Consider the following 25776-nt stretch of genomic DNA (forward strand, 5'->3'; position numbering starts at 1 on the left):
GCATTCATAGCCATATTTGTCAAAAATCTTGTCACCTGGTAATCCTCTTTGAATTTCATCAGTATTCCCATTAAATAATTTTATGACACTCTTTTGATTATTCCCTGCATAACGGCAGGGCCGGCGTTAGGGTGGGGGGGTGGTGCAAACTGGGCACTATATGCAAGAGGGGCTGTGTGGCATTATCTACTAAGTAGGGGGTTGTGTGGCACTATATGTAAGGGGGGAGGACTGTGGCTCTATCTACAGGGGGGCTGTGTGTGGCGCTATCTACAAGAGGCACAAAGGGGGCACTGTGGGCACCATCTTGGGCACTGTGGACTACGAGTTTGTCCATAGGAGGAGGATAGGGTATAGGTGGGGAGGATGTTTGAAAAGTGATAAACCAACATGTCTGTGTGTCAAATTCTGCAGAGACGAGTCATGGCTGGAATAAATCATCACAGTTGTCTGGGTCTGGATGGAGAAAAAAAGGGAAAGTGATCGAGTATAAACAGAGAAAACATCACCTGTGAGCCACTAGATATACAGTTAGGTCCAGAATTATTTGGACACTGACACATTCTTCATGATTTGGGCTCTGCGTGCCACCACATTGGATTTGAAAGCTGAGATGCAATTGAAGTGTAGACTTTCAGGTTAATTTCAAGGGGTTGAACAAAAATATCCTGTGAAACGTTTAGGAATTGCAACCATTTTTCTACACAGCCTCCACATTTCAGGGGCTCAAAAGTAATTGGACAAATTAACATTACCATAAATAAAATGTTTTTTTAATACTTTGTAGAGAATCCTATGCAGGTAATGACTGCCTGAAGTCTGGATACAAGGGGGGAGGAGTGCTGTGTGACACTTTATTCAAGGGGGGAGGGTCTTTTTAAATTTGAATGTATCTGTTTGTAAGACAGACAGTTATACCATACAAAATAGTTACTAATTAACATTTCCCATATGTCTAACTTTATGTTGGCATCATTTTTTGAACATCCTTTTATTTTTATAGAACTCAACAAGGCTTATAAGTTTAGCAGAAATTTCTCACATTTTCAAGGAAATTTCAAAAGCCTATTTTCTTAGCGACCAATTCAGTTCTGAAGTGGCTTTGAGGGGCACATATATTAGAAATCCCCATAAATCTCCTCATTTTAAAAACTGCACTCCTCAAAGTATTTAAAACAGTATTTAGAACGTTTCTTAACCTTTTAGGTGTTTCACAGGAATTAGAGTAATGTGGAGGTGAAATTTACAAATGTCATTTTTTTTTTGCAGAAATTCTATTTTAATATTTTTTTTTCTGTAACACAGAAAGTTTTACAAGAGCAACACAAATTTATATTTACTGACCAGATTTTGCAGTTTTTAGAAATATCCCACATGTGTGCCAAAGGAGTACCTAGAGGAATAAGGGGACTTTTTTATTATTATTATTAGATTATATTTTAGACACCATGTCAGGTTTGAAGAGGTCATATGGTGCCAAAACAAAGAGAACACCCCAAAAAAGACCCAAATTTAGAAACTACACCCACAAGGAATTCATCTAGGGGTGTAGTGAGCATTTTGAACCCACAGGTGTTTCATAGATGTTGTTAGAATTTGGACGTGAAAATGAAAAATGTAAAATTTTTTCAAATAAGATGTCGATTTAGCTAAGAAAAAAAACTATTTCCACAAGTATTATTGGAGAAAAAGAACCACAACAATTGTAAAGCAAATTCTCCAGAGTATGAAAATTCCCCCATATGTGGTCATAAACTGCTGTTTGGACATACAACAGGGCACAGAAGGGAAGGAGCGCCATTTGGCTTTTGGAGCGCAGATTTTGCTGGATTGGTTTTCGTGACACATGTCGCATTTGCAAAGCCCCTAAGGTACCAGTACAGTGGAAACTCCCCGAAAGTGACTCCATTTTTGAAACTACACGCCTTGAGGAATTCATCTAGGGGTGTAGTGAGCATTTCAACCCCATAGGTGTTTGATAGATTTTATTAGAATTGGGCAGTCAAAATTAAAAAAAAAATAATAATTTTTTTTCAATAAGATGTAGAATTAGCTCAAATTTTTTTAATTTTCTCAACAATTAAAGGAGAAACACATTTGTAACTTAACTTCTCCAGAATACAGAAATACCCCACATGTAGTCATAAACTGCTGTCTGGGCACACGATAGGGCTCAGGAGGAAAGGAGCACCATTTGGCTTTTGGAGCACAGATTTTGTTGGATTGGTTTCACTGCACCATGTCGCTTTTTCAAAGACCCTAAGGTACCAGTAAAGTGGAAATTCCCAAAAAGTCACTCCATTTGGGAAACTAAACCCCTTGCAGAATTCATCTAGGTGTGTAGTGAGCATTTTGACCCCACAGATGTTTCATAGATTTTATTAGAATTGGGCAGTAAAAATAAAAAATATTTTTTTTTTTCAATAAAATGTAGCTTTAGCTCAAAATGTTTCATTTTCTCAACTAATAACAGGAGAAAAAGAACCCCAACAATTGTAAAGTAATTTCTCCTGAGTATTGCAATACCACATATGTGATCATAAACTGCTTTTTGCACACACGGCAGGGCTTAGAATGGAAGGAGCGCCATTTGGCTTTTGGAGTTCAGATTTTGCTGGATTGGTTTCTGGGCACCATGTCAAATTTGCAAAGACCCTGTGTGACCAAAACAGTGGAAACCCACCAGAAGTGACCTCATTTTGGAAACTACATCCCTCAAGGTATTCACCTACAGGTGTAGTGAGCATGTTAACCCCACAGGTGTTTTCCAGAAATTAGTATTCACGTTGCAAAGTGAAAATGCCAATTTTTCCATGGATATGTCATTTCAGTGTCCAATATGTGGTGCCCATCTTGTGCCACTATGAAAAGACAGCTCTCGAATTATTATGCTGTGTTTCCCGGTTTTAGAAACACCCTACATGTGGCCGTAATCTTTAGCCTGGACATTCAACAGGGCTCAGGAGTGAAAGAGTACCATGCGAAATTGAGGCCTAATTTTGCGTTTTACAAAGTATTGGTACAATTGCAGAGGCTCTAAAGTGAAATAATAAAAGAAAACACATAAAAGTGGCCCCATTTTGGAAACTACACCCCTCAAGGCATTTATTAAGGGGTGTAGTGAACAGGTCATTTCCATAAATGATTGTGCTACGGATGGTGCAAAGTAAAAATAGCAATTTTTTCCTAGAGATGCCATTTCAGTACCCAATACGTTGTGTCCAGTTGGTGCCACTGGAGACACACACCCCAAAAATTGTTAGAAGGGTTCTCTCGGGTATGGCGATGCCATATATGTGGAAGTAAACTGCTGTTTGGACACGCTGTAGGGCTCAGAAGGGAGGGAGCGCCATTTGGCTTTTGGAGTGTGGACATCAGAGCATAATCAGGTAATATGATAATGGGGTAAAAAAATAAATAATCCATAGATATTTGTTATGCCCTGAAGAAATCCCTTATGCACAGGCCAGTGTCACACTGATAAATGGTGTCCTTTCTTGTCCCCCTTTTTGTACACACTCTGCACCTTTGCATTTTGGGAAATTTTGCTGGGAAGGTGTTGTCCTAGTATATTACGGGCACCCTCGCTTCCAGCAGATATGTTTGAGCCCCTTCCTGCTTGGTTCCCTAATTTTAGGGCCTTAATAAATCGCCTCTTGAAATAGAATAAATGTTCCCCATGGGCCTGCACAACTGCATATTTTTTCTTTCCTGACTTATGGGAGCTTTAACTAATTTTATTTTTTCATAGACGTAGTGGTATGAGGGCTGTTTTTTTGCGGGGGGTGGGGGGGTTGTAGTTTTTATTAGTCCCATTTTTTATCCCTTTTTATCCTATTCTTTGGAATGCAAGGAGACCAAAAACCAGCAATTCTGGCATATTTTTTTAGTTTCTTTTTATACGGTGTTCACCATGCATTATAAATTACATGTTAACTTTATTCTGCAGGTTAGTACGATTCCGGCGATACCACATATATATCACTTTTTTATGTTTCACAACTTTTTGCACAATAAAATTACTTTTGTAAAAAGTGTATTTTTTCTGTCGCCATGTTGTGAGAACCATAACGATTTAAGAGACACAAACTGTATACACACAGAGACACATACTGTATACACACAGACACACATAGACACTCACCATCTCTCCCTGCTGACAAGATCACAGGCTTCGTGCAGGACGGGCTTTGGGCTGAGCTTTCTCCTCTTCTCTTGCTCCTCGGCTCTTACTTACACTCTGTGTGTAACTAAGAGAAGAGCATAGAGTAGAGTCGGAGCCCTTCTCCTACATGCTTTAGAGAAGGCAGCGCTCTGTGAGCTCGCACAGCTCGCACACCCCTAAGGCCGGCCCTGCCTGTAACGTACAGCTCACGCCCGCGGCTGATGGCACAGACTCGGTTATGAGCCCGTGCCATCCATTTGTCAAACTGTAAGTATACGACATACTGCGGGAAGCACTAGCTTTCCATGACATATACTTACAACAGATGTTAGGAAGGGGATGAATACAGTTTTGTGAACAATGAGCAATGGCTTTGTTGTAACTGATTACTATCAAATATTATATCAGCTGATGAGATCTAGATATACTAGTTTCTGTGTAAACTCCAAATATTTTACAAGTCACTGTTTCATGAAAAGTGATGGCATTCCTACCTTTGTTATGCCAGACTATGTAAAAAGAGATCATGTGTAAAAAAATTTTTTTAAAAAAGAGTTAATACTTCTGTTTACCTGGCTTTGTTATATTATTGGAAACCTAATATTTCTCCATCTAAAAGTTACAAAGATATAGTAAAGAAGGCCTGCCTAATAAAACCTAGTGAGCCAGTGGTGTAGGGCCTAGTCCCTGATGTTTTATAAACCATGGCATTTGCTGCTTTGTACAATCTCTTTTTTGAGAAGTGCCCCCAAACTATGAACTTATCAACCACAGCGATCAGCATTTATCTATGGGGAAACTTGACAGCAAGTGTTTTAATTTCCTACAGCACCACCACAAATAAATGCACAGTTCCCATTAAAAATGTCATTGGCATTGTCTATGTAATACATGGATGTCCAGGGTCCTCCAAAGCAAGAGACACTGTTTGTAGCTTCTCTCCACTCTTGCTAAAAGATTAGAGACCTAAACAGGGGACTCCCCTCTATTAATACAATGAGTTTTCTACATTAAACAACCCATTTAAAGGTGCAATGTCCTGTCCATGGTGATCTTGTAGTTTTGGCCTGTCGATGTAATTCAGTTCTGTGGCCATGCTTGGAGACACACTGGTTACCTCCCTGCAGGTTATATTGAATAATACTTTATAGTACAGTTTTCATTTAGAATCTTTGACATTACCAGTGGCGTAACTACCACTGTAGCAGCCATAGCGGTTGCTACACTGCCCGCGGCATGAGGGGGCCCGTGCCGCCCACCGACAGATGCTATTGAACACTATGACAGAGTAGGGAGGTATCCCTGCGCAGATCGGCGTGATAAAGTCACTGGATCATGCTGGTTTACGCAAGGATCCCGTCGGCGTTGAGGAGGCTTGTGTAGAAGCTCCATTTGTCGTGGGAACGGGACCTAGGTGAGTATAAAGTTTTTTTGTTTTATTTGTTTGAGGGGCGCTATCTACAAGCGGGGGGCTGTGTGGCTAGGGGGAAATATGGCAATATGTACGGGGAGGCTGTATGACACTATCTACAGTGGGGGGCTTGTATGGCAGTATCTACAGGGTGGCTGCATGACACTATCTATGGTGTGGGGCTGTATGGTGCTATGTACAGGGGGCTTTATGGCATTATCTACAGAGTGGTTGTATGGCACTATCTACAGTGGGGAGTTGTATCTTACTATCTACAGGGGGGCTGTACAGTGGCGGATTAAGTAAACCATGGGCCCTGGGCTGTTCCACAAGCTTGGGCCCCCTTCTCCACCACCGCCCTGCCACGTCATGTCTATATTAAACACCACCTTTCTGTGTGAGCATTGACAAATGAGTGCTACGATTCCCCTTGTCAAAGGGCTGTGTCCCTACACACTGACAGTCTCCAACCATCGCTGACAGTATCACACTGTGTAGGGACACTTCCTCCTGACAAGGGGAATGGTAACATGCATTTGTCTATTAGTCCTGGGTACACAAAGACTTTATGTGGAATACAAGGATTTCCGATAACAGACATGTCAGGAGAGGTGACAGATCTATAAATGCAATGACTCACAGGTGATGTCTTCACTGATGGGTCGTTCTCTTTTCTTCTCCATCTGACACAGACCGCTATGGTGACTTCTCCTGATGACTGCAGAGTTTCCTGATGATACATCTTTTCCCCTTGATTCTGTAGCCATTTTCAGCATCTATAGCAACATAAAAATTCAGAAATAAACACCATAAATTGTCTTATACCCCAGACCCCTAAGCAAATTAAGACCCAGGCCCATACATTAACTCAAACCAATAAATTCAGTCCCCAAGAGGTAACTAAACTTTTAAAAAACATTTGGCGTGTCATAGTGAGAGTGATATGTCAGAAGTTTTGATTGATGGGGGTCCCAGCATTGAGACCACCACCGATCACTAAAACAAAGCAGCGGGAGTGCCCGGGTGAGCGCTGTTCCACTTAATTTCTGACTGTCTTTTCTCGGCGCGGTGTACGGACTCATAGACTTTCTGTTGTGCCCATACACCGCATGCTCGGCTATCAGAGGAAAGACGATCAGAAACAAAGTGGTAAAGCACTCACCTGAGCGCTTCTGCCACTTTGTTTCAGCGATTGGTGGGGTCTCAGTGCCCGGACCCCCACCAATTAGAACATTTGACATGTCACTATGACATGTAATTTTTTAAAAATTTTTCGTTAGTTACCCTTTAAGCAGTCAGACACCCCTCCCCAGTGCATTTGACTGACTGCTGAGTGCCCTATGGGAGGGTCTAAGTGCCTGACACTTAGGGCGGATTTACATGAGCGTGTGCGCTTTGCGCACGCAAAAAATGTGGCGTTTTGCGCGCGCAAAAGGCACTTAACAGCTCCGTGTGTCATCACCATATGATGCGCGGCTGCGTTCCTTTCGCGCAGCCGCCATCATTATGACACTCTGTTTGTATGTTTGTAGCACGTGGTGCTTTTCTGTTTGCAATCATAGTTATACTGCTGTTGAGCAAATCACGCACATCCCACGGAGGTGCCTCCGTGTGGCATGCGTGATTTTCACGCACCCATTAACTTCAATGGGTGCGTGATGCGCAAAAAACGCAGAAATATAGGACATGTCGTCAGTTTTACACAGCGGACTCACGCTGCGCAAAAATCACTGACAGTCTGCACTGCCCCATATACTTGCATAGGTCCGTGCGACGCGCGTGAAAAGCACGCGCGTTGCACGGACGTATTACACGTTCGTGTAAATCCGCCCTTATGGCTCTTGGGGGGGGGGCAGGAGTTATTCCCCTATAGAACCCTGAACAGTCAATCAAACGCTCTGACCCCCCCCCCCCCCCTGCAGTGTAATAACTACTGAGGGCTCCATGGGGGAGATTATACTGCAGGGGGGGGGGGGGTTCTGAGCATCTGACTATGGGTGGGAAATTATTTTGCACACAAAAAATGTTACATTAAACACCCTATATACAATTCACACTAACACCAAACACTATATATTCAAACCACACACACTATATAGACTTACATTATAGACACTATAAACACAGCACACACTATATACACAGCACACACTATATAGACTTACATTATGACACACACACACAAACACACACTACATAGACTTACATTATAGACACTATATACACAGCACACACTATATAGACTTACATTATGACACACACACACACACACTACATAGACTTACATTATAGACACTATATACACAGCACACACTATATAGACTTACATTAACACACACACACACACACACACACACACACACACACACACACACTTACTTACCAGCCTCTTCCTCTGCGGTGCTTGTCTCTGGCAGCCTCCAGGACCTTAATCATGTGACTGTGACGTCACCACAGGTCCTTCACCCTCTAGTTTCAGTTTTGCCGTTATCAGGCAGCTGCTGGAGGTTTAGACAGGAGGGAGAGTGCACAGCAGCACAGAGGAGCAGACTGTCAGGGAGACTCCAGCACCTGCCCATCACAATCTCTGACAGTCTGCTCTCTACAGCTGATGTGCTGTGCCCCTGTTCCCTGGCCGCAATTGACTCCCCCTGCACATTCCCCCCGCCGCAGCAGCAGCCCTGGAGAGTTTTGGTTCACTTGTGTGCGGTGTGGGAAGCTATGGGCCCCCTGCAAGCCTTGGGCCCCGGGCGACCGCCCGAAACGCCCATATGGGGATCCGCTACTGGGGCTGTATGGCAGTATCTACAGGAGGGCTGGATGGTGTTATCTACAGGGGGGGATGTATGGCGCTATCTACAGGGGGGCTGTTTGGCAGTATCTACTGGGTGGTTTGTATGGCACTATTTACAGGGGGGCTCTATGGTGCTATCTACAGGGGGATATATGATGCTATCTACAGGGGAATGTATGGCTCCATCTACAGGAGGGGCTGTATGGTGCTATCTATAGGGTGGCTGTATGGCGCTATGTACAGGGGGGGGCTGTATGTCATTATCTATAGGGGGCTGTATGGCACTATCTACAGGGGTCTGTATGGCGCTATGTACAGGGGAGGCAGTATGTCACTATCTACAAAGGGGAGGTGGGGGCACTATCTACAAGGGGGGCCGCATGACACTGTCTACAAGGGGGGCACTATCTACAAGGGAGTGTTACACTGTCTACAGGGGGCTACATATCACTGTCTACAGAGGGGCTGTATGGCAGAACCTATGGGGGGCACTATCTACAGGGGGGCTGTGTGTGGCACTCAGGGGAGGGGGTGCCCAGACAAATGTTTGCTATGGCGCCCAACCTTTCCTAGTTACGCCCCTGGACATTGCCCAGAATTTGTTATTGAGGAGCTAAAATGAATGACTGGATATCAGTACTGTACTTGTGCTGGTATGAGACAAGAGGTAAATAATTACATGGCAGGATAGGATGGCGTACGTCTGCTCACTTTTCCAGATGTACAATCAAGCAGGTTTTGGAAACAGATTGGATGTTACATTAATGGGACAGTAGAACGCATGCTGTATGCAAATATGTTAATAATAATCCAAGGAAGCAGGCATGCTGCAGACATTTATCCCTATACACATGGCTAGATATCAATTTTCTGAATCAACATGTGCAGCCTAGCAGGACACAATGGAATAGCCTAACTGTGAATGGAACGGCACTGTTTTTTTAGACACTGACAATCTACTTGCAATGTTTGTTGTTTATGTGAATGGATGATTTAGATGAAGCTATCATATAATGTAAGTATCAAATGTGATTCTGTTTCTCTCAAATATCATTTGGATTCTGCTGTGAATAAATGCATAAATCTCAGCTGCATCGTGTCCAACAATTTTTCATTGAAGTGAATGAATATTTATTTTTTATGTAATGTACAGTAAGTTATTGGCATTTTAATAAATCTAATAATATTTTGCTATAAATGTTTAAATAGGTTCTTTAACGAAATTTATTTTTCCCCCAAAAATTATTAATACAGCTGTAAGAGAGAGAGAAAAGTCTCGTTGGAAAAGTAGATATCCTACGTGACACTTCTCTGTCTTGAGCTCAATGCAAATTTGGCCTTAGGAATAGTAAATATCGAAAATATATATGACATTAAAAAAAAAATCTGAAATCCCGCTGTGAACTGCTTGCAGACCACCCAACGGCTTTAAACTTTCAGGGTATGTCCACACGGCTTATTTTCAGAAGTTTTTCTGGCCGTAAACTCCCCGAAAAAACAGCTAAAAATGTGGAGGTTGAACGCCTCCAAACATCTGCCCATTGACTTCAATGGGAAAAACGGCATTTTGTTCCCACGGGGCATTTCTTTACGCGACCCTTTGTAAAAACGGCGCGCACAAAAATGCCCTGTAAGAAAGAAGTGCATGTGACTTCTTGAGCCGTTTTTGAAGCCGTTTTTCAATGTCTCAATTGAAAAACGCAAATGTAAAAAACGCATCAAGAAACGCTTGATGCATAAAAAACAGTTTTCCCTTGAAACAGCTTTGTATTTTACAGCCGTTTTTTGTTTAGCATGTGAACATACCCTTAAAGCTGCATAAACGTTTCTAAATGTTTTGAGAGGATAGCTGGCTGTCAGAGAAAACTTGACTCTTCATAGAGAAAGCAGAGACTGTTTTTATATATATAGCCACTCAATGTGCTAGATTTAAAGCGAACATTTCACCTTCCCATACATGTGCAGCTGAGTGCAGCCTGTAATAGGCAGGGCTTCACAAACACTGTCTCACTTGAAATAATTTGTCTAACTTCCTCCATTATTTACATATCGGTGCTGTTATATTTGGCGCCCGATATGTAAAAAAGACCCTGAACTGCCAATGGGGCGTTTCTAGCTAACTAAATGGCAAAGGGGCGTGATGTTTTCGCTCTGACACTGTCCAATCAGCTACGGACAGCGTCAAGGTGGCTTGCGCTGTATTCCCTCCTGCGAGAACACACACAGACTGAGAGAGCGCTCTCTGCAGAACCACCAGTCTGTGTGTGTTCTCACGGGAGGAAACAAAGCGTAAGCTGCCCTGACACTGTCCGTAGCTGATTTGACAGTATCAGAGCGAAGAGATAATGCCCCCTTGCCATTTAGCTAGATAGAAACGCCCCATTGCCAGTTCAGGGGCTTATTTACATATCGGCCACCAAATATAACGGCACCGATATGTAAATAATAGAGGAAGATAGGAAAATAATTTCAAGTGAGACAGTGTCTGTGAAGCCCTGCCTATTATATGCTGCACTCAGCTGCACATGTATGGGCAAGTGAAAGATTCTCTTTAAGGAAATGGCAATGCTGCTTACTGATTCAGTCCTACTCACGTGAGTAAAAGTGTAGGTTCGCACGGAGTGTTTTCAGCCGTTTTTCGGTCCGTAGACGTCCCGACAAACGGTTGAAAAATCAGAAGCAGAACGCCTCCAAACATCTGCCCATTGATTTCAATAGGAAAAACGGCGTTCTGTTCCAACGGGGCATTTTTGTTTTTTTTAAAACGGCCGCAAAAAAGAAGTGCATGTCACTTCTTCAGCCATTTTTGGAGCCATTTTTCATAGACTCTATAGAAAAACAGCTCCAAAAAACGACCGTTAAAATCGCTGCGAAAAACGCAACTTTGTTTAAAAAACTTCTGAAAATCAGGAGCTGTTTTCCCTTGAAAACAGCTCTGTATTTTCAGATGTTTTTTATTTTGTGTGTGCGCATACCCTTAGGCTGGGTTCACACGACCACATTAACGTCCGTACTGAAAACATGATTACTGTACGGGACAGTTGTCCTGCAGAGAGGCAGGGACTCCTAGCATCGTACATAACTATGATGCTAGGAGCCCGGCTCCCTGCACTGAGTTCGGTCCGGGACTTCCGGCCGAAATACGTCCGTCCATTACGGACGTTAATGTGGTCGTGTGAACCCAGCCTTAGGTGTCGGGGGCTGTAAGAGCTGCTGGGTCTTAGTCGAGCTAGATTAGTTCTGTAGTGTGGGAATAGATGCTGGTTTTTCTCCCTGTAACTAGGGCTAATATATAAGCCCAGGTTACAGGGAAAAACAGCAATGCAAAAAATAAATTTAAAATGTACGTTTAAAATATCCCACAAAGGTCTCTTATGACCTTATGGGGGCACATTGCTTAAAAAAAAATAAAAAACAAAAAGCAACACCGCTAGCCCAAAACCACAGCAGTAGCACTACCATGACTTTCCGAAACTATACATCCTCTGTCAAAATAAACGTAGCAGAAAGGAGGACCTATTTTATTCAACTTCATTATTAATGATATAGAGGAAGGGATTAATAGCACTATTTCTATTTTTGCAGATGACACCAAGCTATGTAATATAGTTCAGACTATGGAAGATGTTCATGAATTGCAAGCGGATTTAAACGCACTAAGTGTTTGGGCGTCCACTTGGCAGATGAAGTTTAATGTAGATAAATGTAAAGTTATGCATCTGGGTACGAACAACCTGCAGGCATCATATGTCCTAGGGGGCGCTACACTGGCGGATTCACTTGTTGAGAAGGATCTGGGTGTACTTGTAAATCATAAACTCAATAACAGCATGCAGTGTCAATCAGCTGCTTCAAAGGCCAGCAGGATATTGTCGTGTATTAAAAGAGGCATGGACTCGCGGGACAGGGATGTAATATTACCACTTTACAAAGCATTAGTGAGGCCTCATCTAGAATATGCAGTTCAGTTCTGGGCTCCAGTTCATAGAAAGGATGAAAAAATACAAAGAAGAGCAACGAAGCTAATAAGGGGCATGGAGAATCTAAGTTATGAGGGAAGATTAAAAGAATTAAACCTATTTAGTCTTGAAAAAAGACGACTAAGGGGGGACATGATTAACTTATATAAATATATTAATGGCACATACAAAAAATATGGTGAAATCCTGTTCCTTGTAAAACCCCCTCAAAAAACAAGGGGGCACTCCCTCCGTCTGGAGAAAAAAAGGTTCAATCTGCAGAGGCGACAAGCCTTCTTTACTGTGAGAACAGTGAATCTATGGAATAGTCACCGAAGGAGCCGTCACAGCAGGGACAGGAGATGCTGCAAAAAAGGCTTAGATAATTTCCTAGAACAAAAAAGTATCAGCTCCTATGTGTAGAAATTTTTCCTTCCCTTTTCCCTTCCCTTGGTTGAACTTGATGGACATGTGTCTTTTTTCAGCCGTACTAACTATGTAACTATGTAACTATGTAACTATGAATGCATTTTAGTGCCACTTTGTGCTATCAAAATACAAATGGCAAAAATTTGAAAAACACATTTGTTTTATTTTTTTATTAACATTTTTCCCTAGTAGCACCAAAAAAATAATAACAAATAAAAACAAATACTAATCTAGAAATGGCATAAAATAAAGCCTCATGCATGACATAAAACCAATAAAATTTGAATAAACAAATAAGAAAAAAAGGTCAGTATTTTGCATCAGTATTTGTATGTCAAAACCGACTTTGGTTCCTAAACACAGGGAAACTATAATGGACAGATGTATGCTTCTTTTCTTCTTTGCCTCCACACCTGATTTTGGCTTTGTGTGAATTAACCCTAATAGCTTTCAAACCTGCATGTACTTTAAAAAAAAACAACAAAAAAACATAGTAACAGGGACTACACTCAACACAGCAGGTCCAGTAGATTTGAACTGCCATCTAAAGCTGGTAGCAGACTAAACTGGAAAGTAAAAGCCTTTTTTTGGGTTTTTTTTTTTTGCACACAAGCTTTAATTTTCTTGAATTTACACGCCCACTTGGACTTTTACTTTTAAACACACCCACTTGGACTTTTGCAAGCCTCATTTGCATAACTACAAAAATGGTCATAACTTGGCCAAAAATGCTCGTTTTAAAAAAATAAAAACGTTACTGTAATCTACATTGCAGCGCCTATCTGCTGCAATAGCAGATAGGGGCTGCAAAATCTGGTGACAGAGCCTCTTTAAGTACATATAATAAACTTCTAAAAAGTTTGTAACTCTTTAACTATTGAACTTTGAACATCATATTGTAATTTATTTATGAACTTGAATTTTACTTTGTCATTCATTTATTTTTTACTGGCTTTCCTTTATGTTATGCTATAATGTTAAAAATAGCTAGGTTAAAGTAAAATCTTATTAATCTGGTATGTTTTATGTTATTCTTATATGACCTTTTTATAAGGTTTAGGCTAGTTTCAAACCCCAGATGTATGCAACTATATGCTTATAAAGTGGCATATGTCTGACATTGACTACCATTAATAGAATGCTCTTTTAAATAAAGTGGAGGCAACTGTATCCTTGTATAACATTTACTATATGCAAATGAATGATATGTCCATTTATATTTATGTTATATAGGAAATCTCATTAATTATTATAATTTCAATTATATTTATGATTTTGTGTTGTACTTTTGCAGCAAACTGCCAACATGGGTAAGAGGATTTGTGCCAAAGATATTCTACATCACAGAAAAGGCCTGGAACTACTATCCCTATACTATCACAGGTAACAAGACATACTGCCCTACAGAGTATAAATTAAGCTTGTGAATGTGTGAACTTATAGGACCTGTGAAAACATGATGGAAACAGTAGAGAAAACAAAAATTACAACTTCAGGTTTATTGCGTGATGGTCACCAACCCAAAAATGTAAATGGGCATTGTGATGACTGCACATTGCATCTTTCTGCATCTCCCATAATTGTATTGAATCTTAGCAGTGTATCATACCTCCCAACTGCCCCGGATTCAGCGGGACAGTCCCGGATTCCGGGCGGTGTTCCGCTGTCCCGTGGCGGCCGATGGTATGTCCTCAGGACGCATATTCAGTTGAATCCAAAGCTGAAGCAAGGAACCGTCAGCTCCCTGCTTCAGCATTCACTGTCCACTTGTCAATGAGTCCCTGGGCACAGCGCTACTTTAAGTGCTAAGCCTGGGGAAGCCCTTAACATCACTCTCCATATATGAACAGGAGCGGAATCCCCAGTCAGAGCGTTGGCAACGCTCTGGCCGGGGATTTTGGCATCTCAAATCCCCTAACATCACTGTCCATATATGGACAGTGACGTCAGGGGCTCCTGCTGGAGCGGAATCCCTTGCCAGAGCATTGCCAACACTCTGACCGGGAATTCCACTCCTAGAGGGAGCCGCTGACGTCACTGTCCATATATGGACAGTTACATCAGGGGCTACTAAAGGAGCAGAATCCCCAGCCAAAGCATTGCAGATGATTCCGTCATTTCAAAGCCCTTAACATCACTGTCCATATATGGATAGTGACATCAGGGGCTCCTCCTGGAGTGGAATCCCCGGACAGATCATTTCCGACTTTCTGACAGGGGATTTCACTCCTAGAGGGAGCCCCTGATGTCACTGCCCATATATGGACAGTGACGTCAGGGGCTACTCCAGGAGCAGAATTCCAGGCAAGAGCTTTGCCGGCGCTCTGGCCGGGGCTTCCACATCCAGAGGGAGCCCCTGACGTCACTGTCCATATATCTTCTTCCATAATATCCTCTACCGTGATGGTGGCTTCCAAGGTCCCCCTTTGCTTTTCTAACAGGGTAGGGAAATTTATACCGCCCAAGAATTTCTATCTCAGTATTGTCAGTTACCGCATCCTTCAAAAAAAAAGTCTTGAATAAAAAAAATAAATAACCGCCTTATTTCCCTCAGTTCCCGATAAAGGCCTTCAAGACGCCCTTTTATGCGGGTTATGTTGTTTCCTGTCCTATGGCTAGCAATAACCTGTGTTAATATACTGCCTGGTTTCCCAGCTTCATAAAGATATTTCTGACCAGCAAAGAAACCTTTTGCTGGGTTTTATTTGCCAGAAAAGCTTTTAATTCTTGGTGCACCTCTTTATTCTGTGCATTTACTTAATCTGCAAGGTTTCCCTCTGCCTGAGCCACTCCCATCCTAAGCTCATTCTCACGTCTCGAGAAAGACCTTCGGGTACCGCAAATTTCCTTATAAAGCATCCCTCTCAGAAATGCTTTAAGGGCATCCCGCACGTAGTGAACATGAGTAGAGTTTAAATTTATCTCCCAGAAGGAAGTTATTTCCCTGCTAATCTTTCCCTGCTTTTCTATCATTGTTAACCAATGTGGGTTTATCCTCATGGGTCCTTTACCTGTATGTGGGATACTCCCAATCTGAAGATCTATCCGTCCCATAGCATGGTCTGGCATTCCATACATTTTATAGTCCATTCTTGCTATGCCGTCCATGAGTGCCGATTTCTATTTGAGACATCGACCTATATTTTGAACTGTAGCGCAAGAAGGCCTTTCTCAGGCTGTATTTCTTTCTCCAGAAGTCTATAAATCTAGTCTCGCTGCAAAACTTAGCAAGAGGGGACATCTTGATAAGAGATGAGCAACCTCCACCAGATCCTCTAACCCTATCCAATTGTCCCTCCATTATACAATTGAAGTCCGTAATAATCAATACTGGTCCCTTATCTACTTTTTCTAGTAACAGTAGCACCTGGTTCAGCACATACAGTGTCTAGGGTGGTGGGATATATACGAAGGCTAAAGTGCATTTCATTCCATCTAATATACCATCAAATTTAATCTGTTTATGTACAAATACACTCACCCCCCCCCCCCTAGAATATGTCGTATGAATAGAATGGTACTCCTGCTCCGCCCATTTTCATCTAACCCAATCAGTATTTTCCCCTATCAGGTGTTTCTCCAGCAAGCATATGATAGCGGGGAGATGGCGATAGGTTGTGTCACATACCGAGCACCTTTTTATCCTATCCCCCATTCCCCTAATATTCCATGTTGCTATTTTAACCATGCTTTTTGTGTGATATACTTATTTTAAGGAGAACCAGACACAGAGAATAGTCTTTTGCACAAGGAAGAGGGTGACATCCGGAAACTCATGACATCCTTATCCTACCCCTACACCCCATCCCCTTTCATGATCTACCAACTCTCTCATGCAGATCTAAATCCTCAGAACTGAACTTCCCCGAAGGTAACTTCGATCCCACACATTAGAGTAGGGGCCCAGCTGTTTTTAGACAGTTCGATACCCACTCTAGTTAGCATCAGACACCCATGTTGGGCTTATGGCACAGCGCAAAAAAAATATGCCCTCATACAGCTATGTTGACCGAAAAATAAAAAAAAGTTAGGGCTTTTAGAAGGTGGGGAGGAAAACAACAAAATGGTGCCAGAGGGTTAAAGTTTTTTTTCGTCTCCCTAGGGAACTTAAACAAGTGATTGTTTGATTGCCAGACAAATACTCTGAAGTAACTATATATATATTTCATTGTATTGTCATTCTTACCGGTTTTTATTGAGCCCTGCCTTTGGCAGTCTATACTAGGTCCACAGGCTGCCATGACAACTATCGGGCACCCCTCTTTCTGACAGATGTCATGGTCCCTATTGACTGCAGTTTGGCTGCACAGGGGCCTGGAGGGGGAGTGGCCCGCTCAGCTACCCTTAACGCTGTGTGCATAGATCAGTACATAGATCGGCATGGCCATGTGGCAGACGGAGTGGGGCTTCCTTCCCTCCCTGTGCACTTTGGGCAACTCACAGATCGAGCCCCCTTCCTTCACATATGTTATTGATAACATCCGTCTGCAGCACGGCTGCACCGATCTATTACGTAATAGGAGGGGAGGGGCCTGGCGAGACTTGCTATGTCTGGTGGTCATCGTCTCCTAGTAACCAGCGTCACTGTCAGATGCAGTGCAACATCTGACAGTGACGCTCACTAGGTGACCAAGACCACCAGATAAAGCGCACCACACCTAGCAAGCAGCATCGCTATTTTCGGACCAGTTATTGATCCGGGATAGCGGCTTCTGAAATTAAGCCTTATATTGGTTGGGTGAGCCTCTCAGCCAATCAGTGCTAGGGTTCTTCCTGCTCCACGCCCTGAACCTGCCGATGCTTTTACTGTGCGGTGTGTGTGCTGAGCGTCGTGAAGGAGACTGACTGAAAATAAAAATAACTAGGTGGTAGTGGTTGCTGCCCTGTCTGTAGAAAATGTTTGGAGTGGAGCACAGTGGACATTGAAAGGGGTTTGCCCTTCTTTAAATTTTATGGCATAACCACAGGATATGCCATAAATGTCTGATAGATGCGTGTCCTCCCTCTGAAGCTATGCTGCTTCCGTAACTGCCATTCACTTCTATAGGAGTTACGGAAACAGCGTAGCTCAGCAAGCTTTGCTGTTTTCGTAACTCCCGACCATCTAATTGGAAAGTATCCGGAAAGCAGCGGGAGCCGAGAAAGGCAGAACAGGGTTTAGGGGGCCGGGGCCCCTCTCTAGAGATAGGTGCAGACTCGCATCTATCGGATGTTTATGGCATATCCCGTGGCTATGCCATAAATGTCCAATATGGGCAAACCCCTTTAAAGTTTTCACTCACTGTGTGGTCACACTGTGGTCGCCTACTCAAGCACTGTATGGGGTGCCACCCCCACTTCACCACCACAAATACACTTATTTTATTATTGGTTTCCTACTTTGGTTATAGTATTTTGCTGTATAAAGTTAGTTTACTTATACTCGTGTATTGGAATTGCAAGTATTTATTTAAAAAAATAAAAAAGTTTAACGTTTCTGTCATCACTTTCTTGGTTCAGCACTTTTGCATTCCTATAGGTGAAGTATCGTAAGTTAGTACTGCTTGATAAGTGATAAAGTCATTATAAGTTAGTTACATGAGTGCTTTGTGATATACTCAGTTATTAAATATGGAAATTATTTATGTTTGTTACTGGTGTTCTAAACTAGTAGTAAAACGTGCAATACAGATTTGTATAGTTTTATATGCGTGCGGACGTAGTTAGGTTATGGGGGCCCAGGCACATTCTTTGAACAGGAGCCCACTGCAGTCTGTGTGCGCCTCTGGACTTGCGGTATCTAAGTGGTTAAACATCCGGAATCTGAATTTACCGGTCGGGATCAAAGTTGAGTGATGTGTCAGATGTAACATACCGACACCCGCTGAGTACGAACCGTGCTCTACTATGGAGTCCACTCCTTATTTTCCGCCGTATCAACTATAACGTACAGTTACATCAAATGTCAGTAAGCAGTTAACATATTGTAAACCAACTCAATTTAAAGCGTAGCTAACTTTTCAGGTGACTTTTCAGAATAAGCTGTGTTAAGTGTGTACATGAGGAATCACATCATATCTGGCCATTATATGACTTATATTCTGCATTTTTTAATAGTTTTCCCCTCTGTTGGCTCTATCTTTAATTATTAGTTGTCTCTGAGGTAGTCAGTGGAGCCTAACCTCTATCATGCCTTCTATACATCATACAAAGAAGAAGAGAATCCAGCACTCCTGTCTCTAGCTGTCACGTAGATGCAGAAGCTGCAGCAGCATGGAGAAGTTTATACATGTTTATAATGAGCAGTGTAGCTAAGATTCACCACTGGGGTGAGAAGTAACTCTTACCAGGAAGCTGCAGTACGTCTCTGTGTTTCTTTCTCACTCTACTCCTGCTCCCCCCTCCCCTCACTTGTATTGGCAGCATGACTGTGTCTGACTCACTCTGCTCCTTCTACCTCCTCCTTTCCCCCCGCCCTCTCCATAGACTTCTATAGGCAGGCTGTGAAGAGACATATCCCCCTATCTGCAGTCCGTCAATTCTGCTCTGTAACTAGGGATGGATTTTGTTTGACAACAGGGGGAGAACAGCAGAGGGAGACACCTAGTGGCATTAAATTCACACAGAATTTTCATTAATAAAACAACTACATTTTAACAGGAAGTAAATTGCAAAGGTGATATATATCAGGTATACTATTAGATTAGCTTTTAAGTTTAAGCTTTTGCAAAGTTAGTGTCCATTTAACATTATAGCTTAGATCACTGCTGGTCCCTCATATGAGGCTTCAAGTCTTTAAAGGTGTTGTGAAGTCCCAAAAAATTGCTAGACTTTCCTTAGGATACTCCATCAACATCTCATCGGTCAGGTTATGACTCCCGGCACCCCCTCCAATCAGCTGTTTTGAAGGGGCCACAGCGCTCGTACAAACGCAGCGTCCCCTTGATTTTCTTTGCTGCTCACACTGTGAATTGCCGTCACACTTGTAGCGGTGGTTCACAATATTACAACCTTCTCCCATTCACTTCAATGGGAGAAGGCTGTAATACTGTGAACCGCCACAACAAGTGTCGGCGATTCACATTGTGAGCAGTAAAGAAAAAAAAGAGGAAAGCAGCCCTTCAAAACAGCTGATCAGCAGGGGTGCCGAGAGTCTTTGAGGCGGAATCGCAGATTTTCCACTGAAATTTTTTTAGACCAAAGTCGGCTCCTAGAGGGAGTCCCAATGGCGCTATCTAGAGGGGGGGGTGGCACTATCTTCAAGGGGGATGTGGCGCTATCTACCTGGACACTGGCACTATACAGGGGACACTGTGTCACTATCTACAAGGGCACTGGCACTAGGGCAGCAATGTGTGCATTATTCTGTATGGGGGAATTTGTGTGGGCATTATACTGCATGGGGGCATCTGTATGGGCATTGTACTGCATGGGAGAATCTGTGTGGGCCTTATACTGTATGGGGGCATCAGTGTGGGCATTATACTGTATGGGGGCATCTGTGTTGGCTTTATACTGTATGGGTGCATCTATGGGGCAGTAAACTATATGGTGGCAGCTAGAGGGCATTATACTGTGTGGGGGCAGCTATTTGGTATTATACTGTGTGGGAGGCACTATGGGAGCATGATACTGTGTGGGGTGAACTGGGTATGTATGGGCAGGGATTGGGTGCACGCCACATTGGTTGTCCCTCTTTCTGATACTTGAAAGTTGGGAGGTATGATGAAATCAGTTGCAGAAATCTGCAGTATTTATGCTACGTGTGAACCCGTCCTTAATGTGATGTTTATATGTATACAAAGACCAAACACCGATGTGTTGGGACAATCTTAGTGTATCTGTTTTATGAATCCATCTCTGCCTTGATTACAAATGGCTATTTTATCTCCTTTAGGGCTTTTCCACACGTAACAGAATTGCTGCAGAAAATTTCTGCAGCATTTCCGCTAAAACTAGCAGACATTCCACTGCGGAAAATCCACACCATTTAGTGCGTTTTTTACTGCAGAAAATAATGCAGATTTTACTGCGTTTTTTTTCAAGTCTGTGAGTTGGTGACATCCCCTCTGGAAAATGCAGGAGTACTTTTCGCAGCAGGAATTGACATGCTGCGGGATGAAAAATACGCACTGCAGGTGAATTTCAGGACTGAAATTTTACGCAGCGTGTGGATGACATTTACTCGTTCGCACCCAATTTGCTGCTACTGTATTTTGCTGTGTATTTTCCATCCAGAATTCCGGACGGAAAATACGCAGCAATTCCGTTATGTGTGGACAAGCCCTTAGGCCTGATTCACACTTACGTGTTAAACGGCCGTGGGACGGCCGTTGAAACAGCGGCCGTCATGCGGACCTATGTAATTCAATGTGGCCGTTCACACAAATGTTTAAACGGACCGTGTGAAGGGTCCGTGCGAAAATAGGACATGTCCTATCTTTTCACGCAGTACGCATCCCTCCATAGACTCTCAACTATGGGGGATGCGTGACATCCCGTCCCGCAGCGCTGAGCACGGATGCACCTCGGAGGTGAAAAACTGCAGTTTTTCACATCCGAGATGCGCAGCGTTTGTGTGAATCAGGCCTTAAAGGGAATGTGTCACTAGAAATTATTATTATTTTTTTTTTAGTTAAACATTTAGTATATACAGGATTACACATTGTTCTAATTTTTTTAATTTTTTCACAAGTCAGGAAATATTATAAATTAGATTCTAATTTATAACATTTCCATGTGCTGGTCACTAGAGGGAGCAATTCCCAAAATTGCAGCATTGGCATGTGGTAAAGCAACCTCATTGCTTTATGCTGCAAAATTGGAGAAGACACACTCGCTCTAGTGTGCTCAAACAATCCCCCTCCTTTATCCTGGCTAGTGCCAGGAGAAAGGAGGGGGTTGAATGTTCAAACCTCCTACACTGTGTGCCGCCATTTTTTGAGCGAATGCACAGTGTAGTAGGCTTAGATACATTGGTAATCACACAGTATAACACGAACATACACAAACATAACTTACCTGCTCATGCCGCTGCAGCCGCTGCCGCTGCTCCCTCCGCTCCTAGTCCTAGCTTCTGAACATATGGACGGAAGCGGCTTCCGGTCCACATGAAAATGGCGCTGGATGTTGCTCGGCTGAAAACCCTCCTTTTGGCATGCGCCGTTCCCACACAGACGGCGTACGCTATAGTGAATGGAACGGCTCCCGTTCGCATTCACTATCGGGATGTATGTGGCGTATTCTATCTCTGTATGTGTCGTTAATCGACACATACAGAGATGAAAAAAAAATGACAGTCCCCATAGTGAAGTAAAAGACAGAAAAAAGAAAAAAGTAAAACACAAAAACACAAATAAATAAAATGTATTTTAATAACATACTAAAAGCAAAAACATATAAAAATATTTTTTTTCGTGACACCTTCCCTTTAATCTGGTATATCTAAGATGATTTTGAACATTATGCGATTTGCATGTCAGCAGAGCAACCAAGAGAGACTACTTTGCAAGGGCAAGCAGAGTTGAAAATCAAAGAAAGGGAAAGTGATGAATCCTTTATGCTTCATATAATTGACTGTATGGTACATACCGGAACAATGAGATTGATTTTAAATACCAGCTGCTGCGGAATGATCAAATACCAGGGGTCAGATATGTTTTCTCTTATTCTTTTCACTAGCTGGGTATGTTCACACGTATAAAAAGAAGTGGCTGGAAAATTACAGAGCTGTTTTCAAGGGAAAACAGCTTCTGATTTCAAGGTGTTTTTGAAACTGAAAATGATGTTTCTTTTCATTTGAAGTTTCTTTTTATGCCTTTTTTTTAGGCGTTTTTAAATATTGTGCCAACAACATAGAACAGGCCGTACTGCTGACTGAAAGAGGAGGCGTACATGATGAAGCTAGGAGGGAGGGTTAGTTGGATGGATAGACTAAGTTTATAGCCTATCAGGGGTTAGACATAGGGAAGAAGGGAGGGAGTAGAAGGGATGTGGGCATGGGAGGGGGCTGTGGTTCATAAGCTCGTTCTTGCCGTTTTCCCCTGTAGTGCGCCCTAATTAACACCACAGCAGGATATTGGTCCCGCCCACCCTAATATTGTTTTCAGGGGGTATTCATCTTCAGCAAGTGTGTGTTTTTATTTTTGTTTTGCATTGATGTAGTCTGGCTGTCGTCAGAATGGGGAAAAAGTTGTATGTGGTACTTGTATTTGTGTGCATGTTATTTGTTGATTTGTCACTGCAGCTGCGGCGTGACTCCTTAAGGTTGGTCATTGAAAGCATTGGGGGGGATGCTTCTTAGGGTGTTATCCCTAAGAAGTTTAGTTCTGATAAACATCTGCATGGGTAATCAGTGCCTCCGAGCTGTGTCACGGCTGGGTGTAAAAAAGGTGGTGTGGGCAGATGGCCAGATATACATTTTTTGGGTAACATCGGTGACTTCCTCCGTCATTACTTAGTGTAAAATGTTATGCCCCTGATAGGGTCGTGTTGTTTCATTGTTAAATTCCATTGTGGGAATTAAGTATTATTTATGTTTGGATTTTAATAAAAGGGATATGTTTTGGTTCTGCTGTGGCCATTAAAATCCAACATGGTGGTATGGTGTCTTCTTTATTAGAGTATGTTCACATGTTGTGTTTTCAGGTGTCTTTTGGAGCGTAAACGTCTCGAAAAATGCCAGTCCTATAAAGGCGCTCTGCCGATCATATAAATGATTACAGTACAGAAATATACAGTGATTCACCGGTGACGTCTTCCCACATTGGAGTAGTTGACTTTCCCTTTTCTTCTTCATCTGGCCCAAAACGCCATGATGACTTCTTCCAGCCACGAATCGCCTCTGCAAAATTTGCAACACAAACATCTTTGCTCCTCGCTTTTAGAGCACCATCCTTAGCTATTCCCCACCCTCTACAAAAACATAGTATTTATAGTGCCCCAGATGGAAATAATGCCCCCTCTTGGTGCCCCACACTGTAATAGTACCCCCCGCACAGTAATAGTGCCCCCTTTGTGCTTCACACAGTAAAAATTCCCCACGCACAGTAATAGTGCCCTCCCTAAACAATAATGCTTCCCTGGTAGTTAGGTCCTCCTCTGTGTCCCCATATAGTAGTTATATATTTTTGTGTCTCCAAGTTAGTTAGGTCCCCTTTGGTGCCCCTATATAGCGGTAAAGTCCCATTTGTACCCCTATAAAGTATTTAGGACCCCTTTGTGTCCCCATGTTAGTTAGGTCCCCCTTTGTGCCCCTATATAGCAGATATGCCCCCTTGGTGCCCCTATATAATAGTTAGGCCCCCTTTGTGCCCCTATATAGAAGTTAGGCCTCCTTTGTGCCCCTATATATTAGATCCCTTTGGCAGTCCCATATAGTAGTTAGGCCCCCTTATACCCATATATAGTACTTGGGCTCCCTTTGTGCTTTCCATATAGTAATTAAGCCTTCTTGTGACCTCCATATATGTGTTAGAAGCCCCTTGTGCACTCCATATAGTAGTTAGGGCCCCCTTATGCCCATGTATAGTAGTTAGGCTCCTTTGTGCCCTCTATATATGTTTTAGACTCCCTTGTGCCCTTCATATAGTAGCTAGGCCCCCTTGTAACCTCCATATATTTGTTAGGCCCCAATTGTGCCCTCCATATAGTAATTAGGCCCTCTTTTGCCCTCCATATTGTAGTTATGCATCCTTGCACCCTCCTTATAGTAGTTAGGCCCCTTTGTGCCCTCCATACATTAGTTGGGCCCCTTTGTGCCCTCCATACAATAGTCAGGCCCCTGGTGCACTTCATATAATAGTTAGACCACCTTATGTTCTCCATAAAGTAGTTAGGCCCCCTTGTGCCCTCGCCCTCCATATAGTAGTTAGGCTCCTTTGTACCCTCAATGTAGTAGTTAGGCCCCCTTGAGCGTTCCATGTAGTAGTTAGGTTTCCTGTGCGCCCTCCATGTAGTAGTTAGGCCCCCTTTGCGCCAATAAAAAAAAAAAAAAAACCTACCTAACCCTGCTCCTACGACGAGCGGATCGGTCCTCTTCCGCAGCCCAGTCGTCATTGCGTCACCTGCGCCGTAACGTCATTGCGTCACCAGCGCCGGGAGGCCGAGGTCCTCCCGTCCTCTACTAGGCCACAGCCAACAATGGCTCTCTGCCCCGCAGCTTAGCAAAGATGCAGTTCAATGCCTGGGCCCACCAGAGGTTCCTCTGGTGGGCCAGTTCGAAGGTGCTTCTCTTTCGCAAACTGATGTAGCTGCCCGCCTGCTTACTTTACTTTATGCTGACTATGCATCTAAAAAAAGAGGTTTCTACTATGAGATCAAGAATAGATTAAGAGATGCTAATGTTTTTTCTTCCCGGCTGAGGGTGGCTTGGGATGGGAAGGTCTTTATTTTTGAGGTTCTAAAGAGGACTGTGAATGGACTCTTGGTGACCAAAATAAATCCTAAGTATAATTGTTGTAATTATCTCTTCCTTTATTTTATCTGTCATGGAGGGGAGAGGGTAAAGGGTGATTCGTAATAAGTCCTTTTGTGTGGTGGCAGTACACGATGGGACATTTGTGGGGATTAGGAAAGTGAGGAGTGAACAGGGACATAGATTTTTTTTCTCTTTTCCTTATCTGCTTATTGTTTTTTTTGGGGTCATATTTTTTAAAACAATTGATTAGACATGGCTATAAGGGTAATTTCACACTGAGTTTTATGACACGTTTTTTTACACGGAAACCGCGTCGGAATATGCGCCAAAAAACGTCCGAAAATGCCTCCCATTGATTTCAATGGGAGGCGGAGGCGTTTTTTTCCCACGGGAAAAAAAAGCGACTGGCCCTATCTTGGGGCGTTTATGTCTCTGACCTCCCATTGACATCAATGGGAGGCAGAGAAAGCGTACTTTGCATCGTTTTTTGCCCGCGGCGCTCAATGGCCGCGGGAGAAAAACACAGTGAAAAACGATTTCTCTGCCTAACATTGACAACTCTGTCGACGAAAAAATTGAAAATAAATGGTTCTCACAACTTGGCGACAGAAAAAATACATT

General features: G+C 42.8%; 1 protein-coding gene across 1 annotated transcript in view; it reads left to right on the top strand.

The window, feature by feature from the left end:
- Positions 1-25776, top strand: part of LOC142662086 (cytoplasmic phosphatidylinositol transfer protein 1-like) — a 163464-nt gene that overhangs the window by 82738 nt on the left and 54950 nt on the right. Inside the window, exon 3 of the mRNA XM_075839975.1 lies at positions 14053-14141. Within this exon, the coding sequence (XP_075696090.1) occupies positions 14053-14141 (89 nt within the window). The remainder of the gene's footprint in view (positions 1-14052; positions 14142-25776) is intronic.

This window comes from Rhinoderma darwinii, chromosome 10 (assembly GCF_050947455.1).
Source record: "Rhinoderma darwinii isolate aRhiDar2 chromosome 10, aRhiDar2.hap1, whole genome shotgun sequence".
NCBI classification, from domain to species: domain Eukaryota; kingdom Metazoa; phylum Chordata; class Amphibia; order Anura; family Rhinodermatidae; genus Rhinoderma; species Rhinoderma darwinii.